General features: G+C 43.1%; 1 protein-coding gene across 5 annotated transcripts in view; it reads left to right on the top strand.

The window, feature by feature from the left end:
- The window catches only part of SLC39A11 (solute carrier family 39 member 11), a 282,784-nt gene that overhangs the window by 228,231 nt on the left and 35,386 nt on the right, over positions 1 to 19,167 (top strand). For all 5 annotated transcript variants that reach the window (XM_083490404.1, XM_083490403.1, XM_083490401.1 and 2 more), the window contains one exon: positions 519 to 588. In XM_083490404.1, the coding sequence (XP_083346530.1) occupies positions 519 to 588 (70 nt within the window). The remainder of the gene's footprint in view (positions 1 to 518; positions 589 to 19,167) is intronic.

Raw genomic sequence — 19,167 nt, 5'->3', positions numbered from 1 at the left:
TGTAAACTGCCTTGTGCATAGTAATATAGAAAGGCAGTATACAAATGAAAAGTGAAATGAAAATCAGTGATGTTTTGACAGGTTCAGTCTGCCATCTTGATTCAAAATGGTGTCCAACTGTATCCGTACATGGACAAAAACCTGTTCCTTCATATCAGGAAGCACCATGCAAACCTGTTTACAATATCTTAAGAGGTGTCAAAATGCATAGAAAACAAACAGAGGCCAACAACTTTCCAAAATATATAGGAGATGAGAGACAGTAAACAACAGCAAATGGATCTTGTGTTACTCAGTATCCTTCGTTTTCCTAAACCCACAAGTTCAAAATCAAGCTCAACAAGTCATATCCTTATACAGGACACATAAAGTATAAATATGGGGTGAGGAGCCTTTTTCAGCTCAAGGACTGTGTGGCCAAGTCCTAAATTGGGTGAGAATGAATTATGCAGGGTGTCCATCTATAAGCCAAGCCACCTGCTAGGTTACTACGTTAACATATTCTTTCTCTGTTTCAGAGGGCTTGGCTGTTGGCGTTGGATTTGGTGCTGTTGGGAAGTCAGCATCTGCAACCTTTGAAAGTGCCAGGTAAGCTCACTATGCATAGGTGACATCTTCCTTGTGTTTTGAAGAGCTTGGACTGATGCTTCCTCAAATTCCTCGGGGAAGAAAATGCAGGAGGCAGTCGTGTTTTTCCAGCTGCTCTCCAAGAAACACTGACCCTAGACCCCCACCCCCAACATCACTCTTCAAGCTGCAACGAACAGCTTTCAAGTTGTGGTCCACCTCAAGTCCTCTTGGGGATCGGTAACTGCTTAAGGAACAAGAAACAGAAAATAGGAATAAATAGACAGGAGGGATGTAGAAAGTGTAGGCCCCCCTCCATAAGATTTTCCATAAGTAACAAGAGTACATTCAGTGTCTCTATTTTCAAATCATAGAGTCCTTCTTACAGCTCAATTACAGTCAATTCGAGACATTTTTGTTGTAGTCAGTGTGGGGGGTTGTGAGGGTAAGAAAAGTGGGGGGAAAGAGAGAGGAGAAAATAGAGAAGGGGAAGGGGGTGAGGTAGACTGTAAACAAGGCATGTCCAAAGTCCGTTTCGGGGACCTAATCCGGTTTAATCCAGCCCTTGTGGCAGTTTATTTCCTGGGGTAAAATCCTTAAAAAACCCTCAATGACCTCAACCCTCAGTCCTAACAACAACAACTTTGGGGTAAAATAAAATAAAGAAAAGAAAAGAAAAGGTCAACAACTTCAATCCTGAAAAAAGGTCAACAACTGTGGTCAGCCCTTTGGTTGGCCCTCATGGTCCTTCACTTCATCAAATCTGGCCCTCTTTGAAAAAAGTTTGCACACCACTGCTGTAAGCTTTCAATAATATTTTTATTCATTTTCCACAAAAGAAAAACACACACCATTTTTTATACAATCAATTCACATTTTATCACACATTCATCTCTTTTTTTGACTTCCCTTGGCTCCTCTGCCAATCTTTCGTTTGCGTCAATATTATTAGCGCATTTCTTAACTTAGTATTGCCTTTAGATATCTCCTTCCCTCCTCTTATTTTCTTTTTAACAATATTCCTGTTTTTCACAGAGTCTCTTGAAAACCAACAAACGTTATCTGTCCATCACATATGCCTTTCAGATAATCTGTAAATCTTCCGCAGTCCTCGATGAATTTTTGGTCTCGTTGATACCGAATCTTCCCTGTTAGTTTGTCCAATTCTGCATAATCAGTCAATTTCAGTCTCCATTCTTCCACCGACTGCTGTAAGCTTTCCTTCTTTACAGAGTATATGGGTGGTGCTTTTTTGTCGCATGGATAGGTGTCTTATTTTTGTTGGCGGAGCAAGAGATTAAAGAGCCCAGAGCATGGTTGGTTGCAGTGTGTTTTGATTATGTGAAAGGGAAGTGTCGCTGGGTTGTTCGCCATATTGATTTGTAGTCAGGGGGTAGTTTATTGTCTTGTTGGCCTGTGTATGTGACAAAGGGGAGCCATACAGGAGCGAAGGTGTCTTGCTGTGTTTGTCCCCATGGTTTCCCATACAGTTTCCCATACAGTGGTTTCCCATACAGTTTGGTACCAGGGGTCTATGGATCCTCCTGATAGGGACCTGGGCTTTTTGTTCATAAATGGTTTAGGTCAGTGACTCCCAACCTTGGGTCTCCAGCTGTTTTCAAACTACAATTTCCACCATCCCTGACCACTGCTCTTGCTAGCTAGGGATGATGAGAGTTGTACTCCAAAAACAGCTGGAGGCCCAAGGTTGGGAAACTGGTTTAGGGTTAGGATTGACCAGTGAGGTAGTCTAGTTTGCTGGTTGTATACCAAATTGTTCAAGGTGATTTTAACATAAAGGGAATGCAAGGATATTCAGAAGGATATCTGCAAACAAGGTGAGCTGTGACAGTCAACAGGCAAATGTGATGCAGTGTAAACAAGTGCCAAGTGCAAAAAATAATAATCCTAATTTCACATAAGCACTAATATCATAACACTGTTATGTGATGCTATGAATATATGAATATTTTGTACAGTTCTGTTGACATCACCTCAGAAAGGATGTTGCAGAGCAGGAAAAGGTAAGCCCATGTTATCCCAAGGAAGCAGAATTCTTATGGCTGTGAGTCTCTTGTCTGTGTCTGCTGGGTATAACGGTCTTTTGGTAATAAGCATATATTGAAATGCACTTTCTTTCTCACACAATGCTGGGCTTTAAGCAATCAATAAAAGGAAAACAACAGAGCATAGTCGTGTATGCCAGGTGTTGTCAAGGTAATATTGCTTCAGCCTTGCTTATGTCTAACCTTAAAAACGATCCACACTCTAATTTGCTTGTTGAAAAGAGAGAATTCTCAGAAATCTGTACTGCTGGCATCTTAAGACCAATTGTCATACATGGAGGGGCTTTCACTATACAGTGGTGCCTCGCAAGACGAAAAGAATCCGTTCCGCGAGTCTCTTCGTCTTGCGGTTTTTTCGTCTTGCGAAGCAAGCCCGTTAGCGGATTAGTGCTATTAGAGGCTTAGCGGGCTTAGCGGATCAGCTGATAAGCGGCTTAGCGGATCAGCTGATAAGCGGCTTAGCGGATCAGCTGATAAGCGGCTTAGCGGCTTAGCGGATCAGCTGATAAGCGGCTTAGCGGATCAGCTGATAAGCGGCTTAGCGGATCAGCTGATAAGCGGCTTAGCGGATCAGCTGTTAAGCGGCTTAGCGGATCAGCTGATAAGCGGCTTAGCGGCTTGAGGAAAAGGGGGGGAGGAAAAAAACCCCCGCAGGAACTCGCAAGACATTTTTGTCTTGCGAAGCAAGCCCATAGGAAATTCGTTTTGTGAAGCACCTCCAAAACGGAAAACCCTTTCGTCTAGCGGGTTTTCCGTCTTGCGAGGCATTCGTCTTGCGGGGCACCACTGTACTGTTTGGACGGATTCTTTTTTTTAATGTTTTGTGTATGAAGGAATGTTACATGAAGTACTAAAAGCGCCACTTTTAAAAAATGTTTTTTTAAAGCATCCCTTGGAGGAAAAGTGGGTAAGAAAGGATTTCCTTTGAACAAAACTGATTTTTTTTCCTTTGCAGAATTCCTTCATGTATCAAAATAACTACAGTTGTTGAACATGGTACGATACGATATCTTTATTGTCATTGTCCCATACAGAACAATGAAATTGAAAAATCTACATAAGACATTCAAAACCCCCTAAAAACTCTGAAACCCCATTTTAAAATACAATATACTATAGAGAATCCTTATGCTGCGTTTAGAACCAGAATTGCATTTGCGTAGGAACTGTTTCTCAGGCGGCTGCATGGTGCATATAAATAAAGAGTTTGCCCAAACAATTGATGTTGAACGTCGTAGCTCCTGACATGGATATTTTTATTAGTTACGGGTTGACCTGTGTTCTCAGTTCCAGTGTATTTTGTCCTCTGCAAAACTGACTACAGGGACAAGGTGTCTTAGAACTGGGTGTGACAGATGTTAGAGCTGTGTGATGCTGGCACAGGATGTTGTGTTGATTGATGAGATGAACATGTGAGATGTTACAGTTTCAGATAACAGAGGTGGGGCCTCATAGAGGGCAGTATTGGTAGAGCTAGTGCCTGAAGTTTGTTTGATTTCTTCTCACAGATAAATAGTGGCTTGTCAGCTGCAATTTTCATCATCCTTGTTCTTTTGCATAACTTCTCACAGTTTCTAAGTTATTAACGTGTGTGTGCGTGTGTGCGTGCATGCGCAGGCACTCAAAACTTACTCTTGCTAACCTGTTCCTTCAGCTCCAGAAATATGTTACCCCTCCCTACTGCTGTGTTTGTGACCATTGGTTCCTTGTTGGGTTGTTGTTGTTGTTTAGTCGTTTAGTCGTGTCTGACTCTTCGTGACCCCATGGACCAGAGCACGCCAGGCACTCCTGTCTTCCACTGCCTCCCGCAGTTTGGTCAAACTCATGCTGGTAGCTTCGAGAACACTGCCCAACCATCTTGTCCTCTGTCGTCCCCTTCTCTTTGTGCCCTCCATCTTTCCCAACATCAGGGTCTTTTCCAGGGAGTCTTCTCTTCTCATGAGGTGGCCAAAGTATTGGAGCCTCAGCTTCACGCTTCACGATCTATCCTTCCACCTTGTTGGGTTATTTGATTCCAATTACCTATTGAAAGCCTTTTGGTATGCAGTGTAATGCAGCATTTAGCAAGTGAATCTTGGCTAGGGAGCAGATATTTACCTGATGCTTGTACGTAAGAAAAAATATTGCTCTGAGTTAAAAATAAAAAGGTAGCATTGCATCTCTTGGGCCATATATACATGAAAATTGAGTTGGAACTTCTAGGAGGACATCCTGGTTTCCCTGTCAGTGGCCCACAAGGGCACTCTAAAGGAGATTTGCTGTTACATTTTGAGAATCCAGGCTCTGTGTTACCACTTTTTTTTTTTATTGGCCTTCACAACTTTTTCTCTTTCTTTCTCTAACCATCTTTTGGAGCCATGGAGACAGGTTGTTTTCTTCTCAGGAGAACTTTTAAAACAGCAAACAAGGATCTCTCCAGCTTTCAATAATTACTTTAGGCAAGGTAGACTTCAAAGGAGCCATTACATCGAAAGCCGTTCCACACTTTCGTTCCTGCTTCATTGCTCATTTTGCTGCCATCAAGGCTGTGAGATTTTTCTGGTGATACTTAGAATGAAAAATTAACATGACTTTTACTATCTGTTCTTAATTGGCATCTGTTATCCCGAGGCACACACATTTCCTTCGCTGTTCATATCTGCTGATTAGGTTAATTTGTGAATGAGCAAGAGAGCAAAATGTGGGGACGTAATTTGTTCCTTGTTGATTAATTTGTTTCAGAAATGTAAATGCAGCCTCTTCTATCATCTGAAGTAGCTCATAAAAAGTCATAGCAACAAACCCACTAAATTTCCAATCCAACTGCAAGAGTTTCACAAAACAATGCATTACAAACAGCAGACTCACATTCAGCTCCTCAGTTTTGCTCATAAAGTGTCTCTATGTAGGAATGAGCCTTACACTTTTTCTGGAAACTCATCAAAAAGGGACACAATCAGACTTCCTCTGGGAAGTCATACCAAAGCTTTGAGGACACTAAGTAAAAGCTCTCAAGTCAAACACTTAATCTCACATACTCAAACTTGCAAACATATTGAGAAAGAGATTTGGTCACTGGGCAATGAGAAATAGCTTTGGAATCTGCAGGTTTCTGGGGTGTTAGGTAACTTTTTGGTTGTTTTTAGGGCTCTTGTGCCCTTAACAGCTACACAATGACCAAAAAACCAGCACCTGAAGGGAACTTTTTTCACACAATCTTCCCCTGCCAAGAACGGTTTTACCTGCCAAGCAGAACTCCAGGAAGCGATTTGTGAATCCAGCTTCTGTTGCCAATCAAAACTGGGTGTCCCTGAGCTGAGTCCAGGGGTACGAGATCATGCATGTGCTAAAATTCAATATTTCAGTGTTCCTTTTTTGGTGCAATTGTCCTGCTTCAGGTGACAGGCAGGCAGAACAGGGGACAGTACCAGAATCACAGTCTGACATCCTAACACAGGGGCAGCATGAGAAGCAAGGTCTAAAGCAGGCATAGGCAAACTCCAGCCCTCCAGATGTTTGGGACTACAATTCCCATGGTGGGAGTTGTAGTCCCAAACATCTGGAGGGCCGGAGTTTGCCCATGCCTGGTCTAAAGGCAGTCCAAACCTAGGGGGCTTCAGTGACTGGGCAGGAGTGCACAGATCAGGAATTTGCTGCCAAGAGGTTATTCCAACTCTCTGTGCTTGGAACATACTTGATATACTTCTGGAACATACTTGATATACTTCCCTATGAGTATCATCTTAAAAAGCAGAGACATCACCTTGCCGACAAAGGTCCGTATAGTTAAAGCTATGGTTTTCCCAGTAGTGATGTATGGAAGCAAGAGCTGGACCATAAAGAAGGCTAATTGCCAAAGAATTGATGCTTTTGAATTATGGTGCTGGAGGAGACTCTTGAGAGTCCCATGGACTGCGGGAAGATCAAACCTATCCATTCTGAAGGGAATCAGCCCTGAGTGCTCAATGGAAGGACAGATCGTGAAGCTGAGGCTCCAATACTTCTCTTCGGGAAACCATATGCACCTCAGCAGATCTGAGTATTGGCTGGAGGGGAGTGGGAATGAACTTGACATCAGAATTAACAACCGTTAGAATGAGAGAAAGGGAGAAACCATCTTGGCTGTGAGTCTTGGAAGACCTGCACCCTTTCTTGGAGGCCATTTACCACTTGGTCGGACTGACTCCAGCTACAATAGCTGAGGCTGCTGAACAGGCTTTTGGTCTGGGGTGTTGTTTGAGGTTTTTTATTTGGGTGGGTGGGTGTTATGGCTTTCTTTGTATCTTGTATTTTGTATCTTGCAATTTATGTGGAAATTGTTCTGTTTAGTTGTGTATTTTTAATGTTTTATTTATTGTTTATGACTGCCTTTGTTACATTGCAGTTACATATTTTTTCATGTTGAGCATGGTTTGAACTGTGGAAAGGCAGCATACAAATAAAATTATGTATGTATGTATGGCTCAGTCAGTCCTGGAAATGTTTGTACCTGCATGTGGTTATAACAAAAGCCAAGCATTCACATTTAAGTGCATTTTTGACTTGTTTGTGGGAGGTGATATGGGCTGCCTCATGTTACCTCCTAGTAGCAAATAGCATGCCGGACTGCCTATATGTACTCCTGCTTTAGATGTAGAGGAGAAGTAAAACCAAGGGAGTGAAGTATTCCCGTCACTTCACCTAAGAAGTATCCTTTGAAGTCTAGAAATGATGGAGCTGCCCCCTTGTGGTTTACTTTAAGGAAACAGTAATGAGATTTCATTCTATCTAGTTTTGTTCCTGCTCTGTTTTAGCAAGATTGCCACTTGCTGCTTGGTTGTGTGGTCAAGCAGGAGGAAGTGCAAAACTCTCCAGGCTCATTCTTCCATACAGGCATGAAGGACACCTGTCTTACTATTATTTTCTTCAAATTCTGAAAAGGCTGCTAGACAAGAAGCTGCAGCTTTGCCTAGGCAGTAGGGAAATGCCGAGCAGTTTAAATTGTTAAGAGAGAAGGAGAGTGGGGCAGGAGGGAGAGAGGCACTAAATATTAGGGGTGGGGAAACGGAATCAGAGAGTTATCTGGGCTCACGCTTTTGACGAATGCGCTCTCTTGCGTTCTAGCTCAGAGAATTGACAGGATTCTCAAGGTCAGAACTCCTAGATCTGATGTCCCAGTAGTCAGATGTGGCTTTAGAATCTTAGAATTTCTCTTTTTGTTTTCAAATGCTGCATTTCCTTTATGTTATAGTCTTGGTAGATCAATAAGTGGTATTCCAGTAACTTCACCAAGGGGCATTGTGGGGCAGGGAGGTTCAGAGACTCATTTGCCTACAATTTAAAGTTGTTTTGTTTTGTTTTGTTTTGTTTTGTTTTGTTTTGGTTTGGTTTGGTTTGGTTTGGTTTGGTTTGGTTTGTTTTGGTTTGGTTTGGTTTGGTTTGGTTTGGTTTGGTTTGGTTTGGTTTGGTTTGGTTGAGGGTGGCTGAGACCCCAACCACTCATCATCTTAATTTGTCCAGAGGCACCCATACGTGGAAATCAGTGCATACAAGTTTCTGTCATGGACCTGTGTTCCAAATCCTTTAAGTACTCTGACCTCACCAATTTATTTGTAGTGGTTGCTCGGATGTAATTCCTTTACCACCTGGGTAGCTTGCGTCTGAAGGCACTTCCTGCGCAGGAGAGGAAATCGGAAGTATTAGCTAGGGATGAACATCCCTGCAGCTGTTACTGTGGGCAACTGAAAGCAGAAAACAGCACTGCAGCCTCTGATCTTTTATGCCTCCATGTGAAAGCACAGCAGCACTTTATATTTGTCACTCAAGGGTAGTCGGCAGCACGATGAGGCAAAAATATCTGAAAGCATCTTATGCATAATGGAACTTTTTGCTGCCTAGGAAACGCTTTGTGAGTAATGGTGCCTTCTTGCCACCTCAGGTTTCATTGTTGTGATTTGTATATAACTTTGATCCATCTGAATAAATAAACACCAATAAATAATCACTGACTTCTGGCTGGGATCATCTGGGCATCTGGGGCAGTCAAGATATTTAATTCCCAGAGGTTTAGGTGTGTTAGTCTTTTGCAGAAGAAAGAAACAGCAAAGAGCCTTGTGGCCCCTTAAATACTAACAATTTTTTTTTGGGGGGGGGATACCCTTTGAAGACCTTGAAGAGCAGTTCTTTGCTCACAGTTTTGCCTTATCCAATTGTTGAAAAGCATGAATCCGTTCTGTAAACCATGAGGTTGCCTTCGAAACTGGAAGACATCAAATGTATTTCTTGAAACCCAAAGTGTACAAATAGTGTACTCGTACTCGTCTTCTAATTTACAGAGATCTTAAATGAACCAGCTGCAAAACTATGCAGAGGTAAAATGCACTTATTGAATACTAAAAGCTGAGATTTTCATAGAGTAGCACTTTGGGGAGTGTCTGTACATTTCCTATCCTGCTCTAGAGTCACACTATCCAATTTCTGGTCAGCCCTTGTCTCGTTCATTTGCTCTGAGCAAAACTGTTCTGTCATTCTTACCTATCCAGGGCATTGCTAGGTGTTTGAGGTTCTTTGTCCTCCTGTTCCCCACTCTGCTGCTTGGCCCCAAGTGTGGTTTCGCACCTCTTACTTTTTGCCAGATGTTTCTGATGGGTACAGTGAGGGAGCTTCTTGCTAGCTTATCTGCCTTTGTTTTGTTTTTTTCTACTGTGGAAGAAGAAAGCAGCTTGTGGCTTGTTGTTGACATTAGCATTTCTGCATCAGGTTCCGTTAGCACAGGGCTGTTCCAGGGTGCAGTCTAGGCACCTTGGAGCAGCTTTGTGAGCAGTGCTGTAAAGGATTCTGGTCCACAAGCTATTTAATTTTGCAGTTCAGTGTCCATAACCAATTGGAGAAGGGCAGATTCAGCTAGTGAAAAACAGTTGCCGATCCTGAGAGACTGAGCTGCCTAGGAGTAGTAGCAAAAGCAAGCTGTTAACTATTAGGAACCCAGGAAGAACCCAGCTGGATCAAACCAAAGACCTATCTAGACTAGCATTTTGTTCTAACATGGACCAACCCCCACAGTGAGCCCAGAGACAAGACATGAGCCTGATTACTTTCTTCTACCTATGTTTTTCCAGTGACTGATGTTCAGCAGCTAGCATTCAGCCTTCCTCTGATCCTGGATGTAATATTCAGGATCCCAAAGAACACTCCTGCCAGAGTTCTCAGCTCACCTGTAGTATTTTCAGTGTGTTCTTTTAAGACTCGCTCATAAAAAGGTTACAAGGACCAACTCTGTTTGAGATTGTTGTTTTAGAACTTGTGGGAGTTTGGTCCTGGTTTGAGGGTTGTTTCTCTATAAAGGTTTTGGTGTTTGACACTTTTATCTGCAGTTGGGCAATACCTTTACTGGAGCAATAAAAAAAGAGTAGCGAGCTTTAGATCTTCATCTGGCAAGAGTTTACACAAAGCACCGAGTGAGAGGAGGGAAAGTACAAAAATTAGTCCTACCTTGTAGCCACGAGGTCAGTTTGTAGACTCAGTTCTGAGATGGGAATCACAGGCTGGAAAGTACGGAAACATCTATTTTGGCAGTTCCTTTTTAAGTGTGTTCTTGTCCTTGCTCTTTGTTTCAGGTCTTACCTGATGAAGATTGTTGAAGTTGTAAACTTTTCACATTTTAGGGACATGGGGGTTTGTCCCAAGAAGTGTATTGCCGAATTGTGGATTTTGCGGGGTCCCCCCTCCCACTCCTTTATGGACCGAAAAGGCTGCTTTTGATATCTTGTATTTCTTAGATGTTTCTTTGCTGCCACCAAGTGTTCACATTTTTCCACTGCGCTATTTCTGTGTTGAATTTCTCCTTCGCTGTTCCCAGACTAGCTTGATCATTCCTTGTCCTGCTAAGAGGATCACATGCCATTTCACTAGATCATTTTATTCAAAGCTGCTTTTCCTATGCTCGCAAATAGGGTTTTGATTTGTTCTCTTACTTCTTAGTTCCCTATTATAAAGGAAGACGAACAAATAACATTAGGGATAGGAAGTGCTGTCAAAGTCTCTCTAGAAATAATCCAGAGTACAGTGGTACCTCGGGTTACAGACGCTTCAGGTTACAGGCTATGCTAACCCAGAAATAGTACCTTGGGTTAAGAACTTTGCTTTAGGATGAGAACTGAAATTGCGTAGCGGCGGCGCGGCGGCAGTGGGAGGCCCCATTAGCTAAAGTGGTGCTTCAGGTTAAGAACGGACCTCCAGAATGAATTAAGTTCTTAACCCGAAGTATCACTGTAATTGAACTGATCTGTTAGACCCCCGCTGTATATCAGGAAATTTGATCCAGATTCTGAGTAGCAAACCAACATTATCAGTAGGAAAGAAATTCAGTCAATAAGCATCAGGCCAGAACGAATGAGTGATTAGCAGGCAGGGGCCGTTCTTGCTGCCACAAAATCCCCTAGTGCTTTACAGTGTTGAATTGTACAAAGTTGTACGAAACTGAAAGGCAGTGCTCATGTTCTCCTTGTCCTTGAGGGGCTGCTCATAGGAACTGGAAGGAATGGTTGTGCAGCGCACGAGTAGCCCAAAAGATCTGGTCCTCTCTTCTCTTGGCTGCTCTTCAGGCTGTGGCATTCAGCTTCACGTGCAAAGTCGGGAGTGTGCAGTCACAAGTGAAGGAAAGAAACTGCACTCGCGCCGAGTGGCTGCCCCTGAATGGCCCAATTGAGCACTTTTAACCTGTGGAATGCAGGCAGAGTTCTCTCTCCAGATGTGAACAGAGGAATGAGTCGGCCACTGGCTGCCTTCCAGAAAGGAAGGTAAAGAGAAGGACAAGCCATGTCTGTAAATGAGCTGATTTACCCTTCTCGAAATGCCTCTGCCTCGTGGGACTGATTAAAAGGAACCATATGATGGCGGAGCGCTTTACATCAAACCCCAGCTTGAATTCCTGAATTCTACAACAGCCCACACGGAGGAAGTGGAAGGGCTGCTTTGATAGGGAGCCCCTCTCTCCCCCCTCATACACACACCTTACCCCGCAGATTGGCAGTAAAAACTCAAGAAGTACAATCAGCCCTGGATCGAGCGAGAGAGCTGTATAGTGCTCGGGTAGAGCTGTAAAACACAGGTGCAGAAGAAGCGAACTTCCCTACAGAGAAAACGCCTTGTTGGCGGGGAAAGGGAGCCTCATGGAAAGCAAAAAAGCTCAAGGCACGCACACATTTTAACTGTTTCCCCAGGTTTCTTAAATTTCTTAAGGCGCCTTTGTTGTAAAAAGGGTGAGGGGCTCAGCAGACGAAAATGCACAAAAGTTTAAAATAAAAAGAATGCAACAGCAATAGCCGTGAAATGCTAAAACCACACTACTCTCTGCCCAAGAAGGCATCTTCAGAAATTAGCATGATGCCAGCCTTCTGAAATTTGCCAGTCACATCCCATGGTATGTCTGAGAGTCTAGGAACATCTTAAACTGGTGTCAAAAGGACTGTGATGTTGGCCTCACTGGGAGGAGATGTGGGGGGTGTGGGTGGGGTAGGGCATGTCATCTTAGGGAGTTAATTTTTGCAAATTTCTTCGGTGAGGGGTCTTAAGAATATGTTGTTGGGTGTGAGGAATTCAAATCTGCTGTTTTTGTGATTGGGCAACATTTAGCTTGGTAAGTATATGTTTGATGAAGAAGCGCATAAACTGCTTTCGGAAAACCAGGAAGTTTTAATTTTGCCTTCTGACAATGTCAAGTAATGCTATAACAACAACAGCAACTGCAAGTACTTGGCAATCATTTTTCATTATTTCTGTGCAATCTTACACACATTTTTACTTACTAAGCACAACTCAATGATTTTAATTTAACCAAAATATTTTTTGAATCCCCAAGTCATGTTACAGCTTTTTAGCACCCCTCATTTTTTGAATTTGAAAGTTGAAAAAAATCAGTGTGCCCCAAATGGGATGGTGGTGGTATACAAGTGAAATGGCCTTTTCCCTTGTCCCCACCTTCTGAGCCGGGGGAAGTATTTGAAGGAGAGCCTAAGATGTTGAACTTAGGTATGTGCCAGCAGAAGCATTCTGTCAAGTGTTTTCCGGCCATGCAAGGCTTTGTACATTTAAACTAACACTTTGAATTGGACTGGGAAATGTATGGGAAGCCTGTGCAGTCAGGCCAAAGTGGCTGCTATATGGTTAGACCTTCTGGATTTCCATCATCAGTGTGGCTGTTCTGCACTAGTTGAGACCATCTTTAAAGGCAAACTCGTGTATAGTGTCCCACTATCACAAATGGCTTCTCCAATGCTGGCTTCACCCAAGGAACAGCTGTTCAACTTGTTTATTTACATATAAAAAAAGTATTTCTGTACTGCTATTTCGTGAAAAAAACACACAAAGCTGATTACAATAATAATACGTAAAATCATGCAATTAAAAAAAACACATACAAAAAGTTACAATCAGACATCAGTTAACTGTTGTGAAAAGATGAAATCTTAATTGCCTGCATGGGTCTGGCAGGATAGAAGAGTCTTCAGCAGGTGTTCAAAAGTTGAAACAGAAGGTCTTTGCAAAGTAGACTGGATTGTATACCTGTGGAGCATCTCCACCTGTATCATTCAGCCCAGACACTGAGGTCCAGCTCCGAGGGCCGTCTGGTGGTTCCCTCACCACGAGAAATGAGGTTACAGGGAACCAGGCAGAGGGCCTTCTCGATAGTGGCACCCGCCCTGTGGAACGCCCTCCTACCAGATGTCAGAGACATTAACAACTATCTGACTTCTAGAAGTCATCTGAAAGTTTTTAATGTTAAATGTTTTATTGTGTTTTTAATATTCTGTTGGAAGCCACTCAGAGTGGCTGGGGAAACCCAGTCAGATGGGCAGCATATAGATAATAAGTTCAAAAGCATGGCGGTGCAAGTAGATAAATAGGTACCACTGCAGCGGGAATGTGTTTCCGTGTTCTTGGTTTTCATCACAATGTTCTTAGTCATGCTGGCCACATGACCCAGAAAGCTGTCTGCGGAAAACGCCGGCTCCCTCGGCCTGAAAGTGAGATGAACACCACACCCCATAATCGCCTTTGACTGGGCTTAACCATCCAGGGGTCCCTTACCTTTGTTAATGTTGTTGTTGTTGTTGTTGTTGTTGTTGTTGTTGTTGTTGTTGTTGTTGTTGTATGTAGGTCCTCAGTACTTATGAGGGCTCATAAAGACATGGAGGCTTTTTGGACAAGTGTTCTCTCCACTTCAAGGCAGTTTTTCAGTCACCCTCTTAGATTGGAACAGGAGTCAGACATGTTACATGGAATACGTTCGTTGGTGGAACATGCATTTCTTTTGACAAGTTTTTGGAGGAGAACCAAAGCTATAGCAAAATGTTGGAGTGGAGCCACAAAGGTAGAGAAGGTTACTGGGAAGAAGTTGGATGCTAATGGTTTTGATGATGGATTGCCTGCTAAAAACCAATATCCAGCTCTTAGGTTTGGATTCTGCTTGCATACTTCCAGGGTCTCTTGCACTTCATCATAAAATACCAGGTCCTGACCATTATCAGGGACCAGACAGGTGATGGACTCCTCAATTAGCATACCTTCTGCAATGCTTTAAATAGGAACAGAAGACTTCACACAACTTTACTGTTGCCACAGTTTTGAAAGGTTTTATTAAAGCTGCTGTTTCCTCTTTTATGGCGGGGGGTCATATGTGGGTAAGTGAAAGCAAAGCCTTAATTTCCTGAAAACAAAATTTGTTCTGTGGTTCCAGCACCAGCACCACAAACGTAAACTTGTGTTATAATAATATAGGTATGTATTTCTCTCATTAACCAAGCTTAGTCACAGTGCAGCAGGAAAAAGCGCTCTGTCGTTATTTAAACGGGCCTTTCAAACTACTGTATCTAGCAAAAAACTGAGTCCATTCCTAACCCAAACCCCCATGGCAGTTGTGTGGCTATTAAACTGCATTAAGAAAGAACTCTTTGTCATAGTGCAGGGACTAAATCCAGTCACAAGTGACCCCTTTTGCCAGAAAGCACTTGTGTGCACGCACACACAGACAATTTCCATCACAGCAGCATTCTTGTGCTCATGGTAAAAGGCAAGACTTTTAAAGAATAAAATAATATGAATTCTGTGGAACAGATTGTTCTTAGTTTAATTCCAACCTGACCCAAGGGCCTTCACTTAGCCATATAGACTGGGCATTAACCCAGCCACCCTACCCTTTCCTCCCTTTCCTTGCTTTATAACTTCATGCCTTCCTATTCTCTTGGCAGTCTTGGGTTTTACTTTCCCTTTTTAACATTTCCTCATAGCTGAAGAAAGATGGTTTACCAATCCAAGTGCCATAATTTAACAAGCAGGTTGGAAAAGAACAGAAACGATGGATGTGCTGAGCTTTGCCATTTTCTGTTTCCAGTCGATTTGCAAGCGAGATATTTGACAGGAAGGGTGGGAATAATTGAGGAGGCTTATTGGGAAGCGCAGAGCTCCGATCCATGGGGTCACGAACAGTCGGACACGAGTAAACAACAACAACAACATTGGGAAGAGCTTAATATGCTTGGAACCTGCTTGATGATCACATGGGGGAAGAGGTGTGTGTGTTAGGCAGCCCCTAGATCAAATTACCTGTTCATCCTTGAGGGAACTTCCGCCTACTTCTTTAACAAGAGGATACCACAGCAAAATCCCAAAGAAAGCCGCAGTGGTATTTATGTATGTGACTACAGTGGCAAGGATTCTCTTCGCTCAGAAATGGAAGGAGGAGAGAAGACCGTCAAAGGAAGAATATTTGGTGGAAATCTTGGAATATGCATTGATGGCAAAACTGATGGCACTGATAAAAGATACAAATTTGGAATCTTTTAAAGGAGACTGCAAACCATTTCTAGTGTACTGTATATAAAATATTAAGAAACATGCTACGATGAAATTAGATAAGACAGAACCTTAAAATGCAATTGTGTGTAACTTGGGTTATAAACATCAGTGTTGGGTGATTGGGAAGTTACTAGTTTTTAGGATTGGGGTAGAATTGTTGAGTGACTTTCTATAAGGAAAAAAGAATAAAATAATGTTATTTTTAAGAGAGAGAGAGAAAGGAGGAGGAGGCTATCACAACTTGCTCCCCTAAGCCTTCTGCATACACTTTTGTTAGTAAGTGTTGTAAAACAGACAGGAAAATTTAGTTACCGTATTTTTCGCTCTATAACACGCACCTGACCATAACACGCACATCGTTTTTAGAGGAGGAAAACAAGGGAAAAAATATTCTGAATGAAACAGTGGACGTATCATTTTTGTGCTTCATGCTGTGGCCACAGACATGTGATCTGATGGTGAATTTGGGGTGACCCAATGCAAAAATCCTGAGAATCCCTGTAACCACTTTTTTGCACCATTGCAGCCCCAGGCATGATTTTTGGGGGGCAGGCTGTAGCCATGGACATGCTATGTGCTCTGATGGTGAATTTTGGCTGACCCAATGCAAAGATCCTGAGGATCCATGTGGATCCATGCTTTGTAACCACGTTTTTGCACCATTGCAGCCCCAGGCAACAGTGGGTGCGTGATTTGGGGGGGGGGCAGGCTGTAGCCATGGACATGCTGTGTGCTCTGATGGTGAATTTGGGGTGACCCAATGCAAAGATCCTGAGGATCCATGTGGATCCATGCTTTGTAACCACATTTTAAGTGGGGAGGGAAGGAAAAACACAGAAGGCTAAGAATGCAGGAGAGGGCTATAACGTGAGGAAAGGAAGGCAAAAGTCCCCCCACCCACCCAAGCCAGTCAGCGTGCTCTCTCTCTCTCTCTCCCTCCCATCTGCATGTTTTCCGGCTGCCTGATATTTATTTTTTTTAACTGCCTTGACAGAAGAAAGCATTTTAACTGCATTAAGAACTATTTAGCAGCGAAACCTAAGCTTTGCCATCCCTTAAGAGGTACAGACACTGTAATCTTCCAGATCGCATGAATTTACAGGCAAAACACTGTTTAAGGATTTCATCCTTTTAAATTGAAGAAAGCATATTTGAATGCTGTGTGTCCCCAAAAACAAAAAGCAGGAAGTCAAATCAGAATTTTAAGCTGAACCTGTAATCTCTCTCCCTTCACAAACATTGTTCCCTCCGGAGCAGGGAGAGGATAGAAGGAAGGACGATCCTTTCCTTTCCTTTCCTCTCTGCTTGCCTGGAGGGGAGGGGCTTTCCCTGCTCTTTGTTCCGTTTCAGCAAACACAGCAACGAAACAGAGCGGGTGGGCAGTAAGACCCTGAGGCAGAATGCAGGAAAGCTGCCACTTCCTCTTCTTGCCTGGAGGGGAGGGGCTTTCCCTGCTCTTTGTTCCGTTTCAGCATTCTGAAGCCCGATTTGATTTTTGTCTGATTTTTCGGCTCCAGGGACCACACATTCGCTCCATAACACGCACAGACATTTCCCCTTCCTTTTCAGGAGAAAAAATCTGCGTGTTATAGAGCGAAAAATACGGTACTTACTAAGGGCATAGAGAGTGAGACGGGTTTGGTAATTGGGCAGTACCTTTCATTGCTGGCAAAATACATGAGCAATCTCAACGGTCATAAATTACCGTAGTTCCACTGGTTTCACCACAGCATATTTTCACACTGTTTAGGGTGCATTAAAAGTAGTAAAACATGGAATCCGTCTGGTGCAACGAAACATTGGTTCAGGGGTGCTCGCCAGTTCAAAATGGGTGCCGTGGCATGTGGCATAACACAGAATGGCAGCCTTGTGCCAAAGATGCAGAGAAAGAGATGTGAAGGGAGGGCAGCTACATTTATTTGCTTGTTTTATTTCATAAAATTCATATACCGCAGAAGCAGCCTCAGAGTGGTTTGCATCAGCCACCACTGGACACACTGATAGAAGCCACTTGTGGCTTTCTCCTTTGCTCAGAATGGATGGGAGAGTGGATCTGGCAGCCAATGAAATGCAGACATGTTTAAGAAGGTGTGTTCAACCTAGGAGAGGCCATGTCGGTGCAAATGGGAACTTGGCAAAAAGATCATTCCGTCTTGCATCATGAGTTTTGAAGGGATACTTTCTGAGGCATTCCACAGGCATCATAGGAGTGGCTGGCAAGCATATTGGCACTAAATCTTCTAACCTAACACAGCACAGAATTGCGATTGTAGAAAATTGAGTCCTAGTATGCTCTATATACAGTCATATCTCATGTTATGTTTGTGTCATGTTAAGTTTGTTCAGGTTGCGTGTCACGGCAACCCGGAAGTACCAGAAAGGGTTACTTCTGGGTTTCGCCACCCGCGCATGCGCAGTAGCGCTAAATCGCACTTCGCGCATGCGCACAAGCGCCAAATCACTCCGCACACCTGTGCAGATACGGCACTTCAGGTTGCGGGCTTTTCATGTTGTGAACAGGCCTCCGGAATGGATCCCGTTCGCAACCAGAGGTACCACTGTACTGGCAAAATGTTCAGAAACAGGGTCCTCCCCTGTTTAAGATAAAGATGTAAACACATGCATACCTATCACACAGAGGTTTCCCTTCAGATAACTGCAATGCATCCAATAGAATGGGATAATTTAACTTGATACATCGATCAGAAGTTCAGTTCATTCCAACATTGTCTTACAATCACTTCATGCACAATCAATCTTAATACAAATCACGGTTTCTTTGAGATTTTGGGACTCTGGTATGTGCATGGCATGAAGTAAGGACTTCCCCATTCTTTGCAGTAGAGAGGGGCACTTTGTGTGAATCCCAGCTATCAACATCTCTGACCATTCCATTCATTTGCTTGTTTGTTACATGTGTATTCCTCCTTTTTCTCCAGGGATCTCTCCTATTTTGGTAACGGCTTCTCCCAAGAATGCCTTCCTTTCCCTTTGAGACTTTCCTCTGTTCTGGCTGTGTTGCTCTCCCCCCCCCCCCTTTAAAGTAAACCAAAATCATAGCAGACCATTATCCATATTTATCTTATCAGGATAATGCTGAGCAAGGCTTTCTTTGAACAAGAGATTTATAGTCCTTTGCAGCCATTATGGCCTGTTTTCTCCCCTCTCCCCTCCTCAGCAACGAGGTTTTAAAAATAAACCTTCAGAGGAGGAGAGGGAATTTGAATGAACGCATTGTTACTGTACACGATGCTATAATGGGGGCTTTTATAGCTACATCTGTTAGTAAATTGTCTAGGTCCAGGTCTTTAGAGGTTGCATAACTTTGGCCAGCCTAAGTATTTCTCCTGTTTTGCCACTGGCAGGCAATCGTGCACATTCTTGGGGATGGAAGAATATATTGTTTCATTTCCCTTCCCTCTCCCTTAGCTCTGCCTTGTGTTGCTGCTTCAGTCTTCAGAATCCATAAATTTAGGAGAAAGCAAGGATTTTTAGACGTAACTAGAGGTTATAAGAGAATTTTTAATAAACCAGAGAACCTTTTGACCCCTGGCCGATGAGGGTATGTCAGCAGTGGAGCTAACCGGTCTCTTATTCCTGTAAAAGTTTGAATTACTACTCATCATTAAGGTTGCAAATCTGATGGTTACTTACCATTCTAGAGACTAGCGCTCTTACCCTGCTTTAACAGTAATGGCTTCCCCCTAAGATTTCTGAATAC

Source organism: Podarcis liolepis, assembly GCF_965112155.1.
Source record: "Podarcis liolepis genome assembly, chromosome: 2".
In the NCBI taxonomy this organism is placed as follows: domain Eukaryota; kingdom Metazoa; phylum Chordata; class Lepidosauria; order Squamata; family Lacertidae; genus Podarcis; species Podarcis liolepis.
Note: the sequence above shows the minus strand (reverse complement) of the source record. Positions and strands in the feature narration are given on the sequence as shown.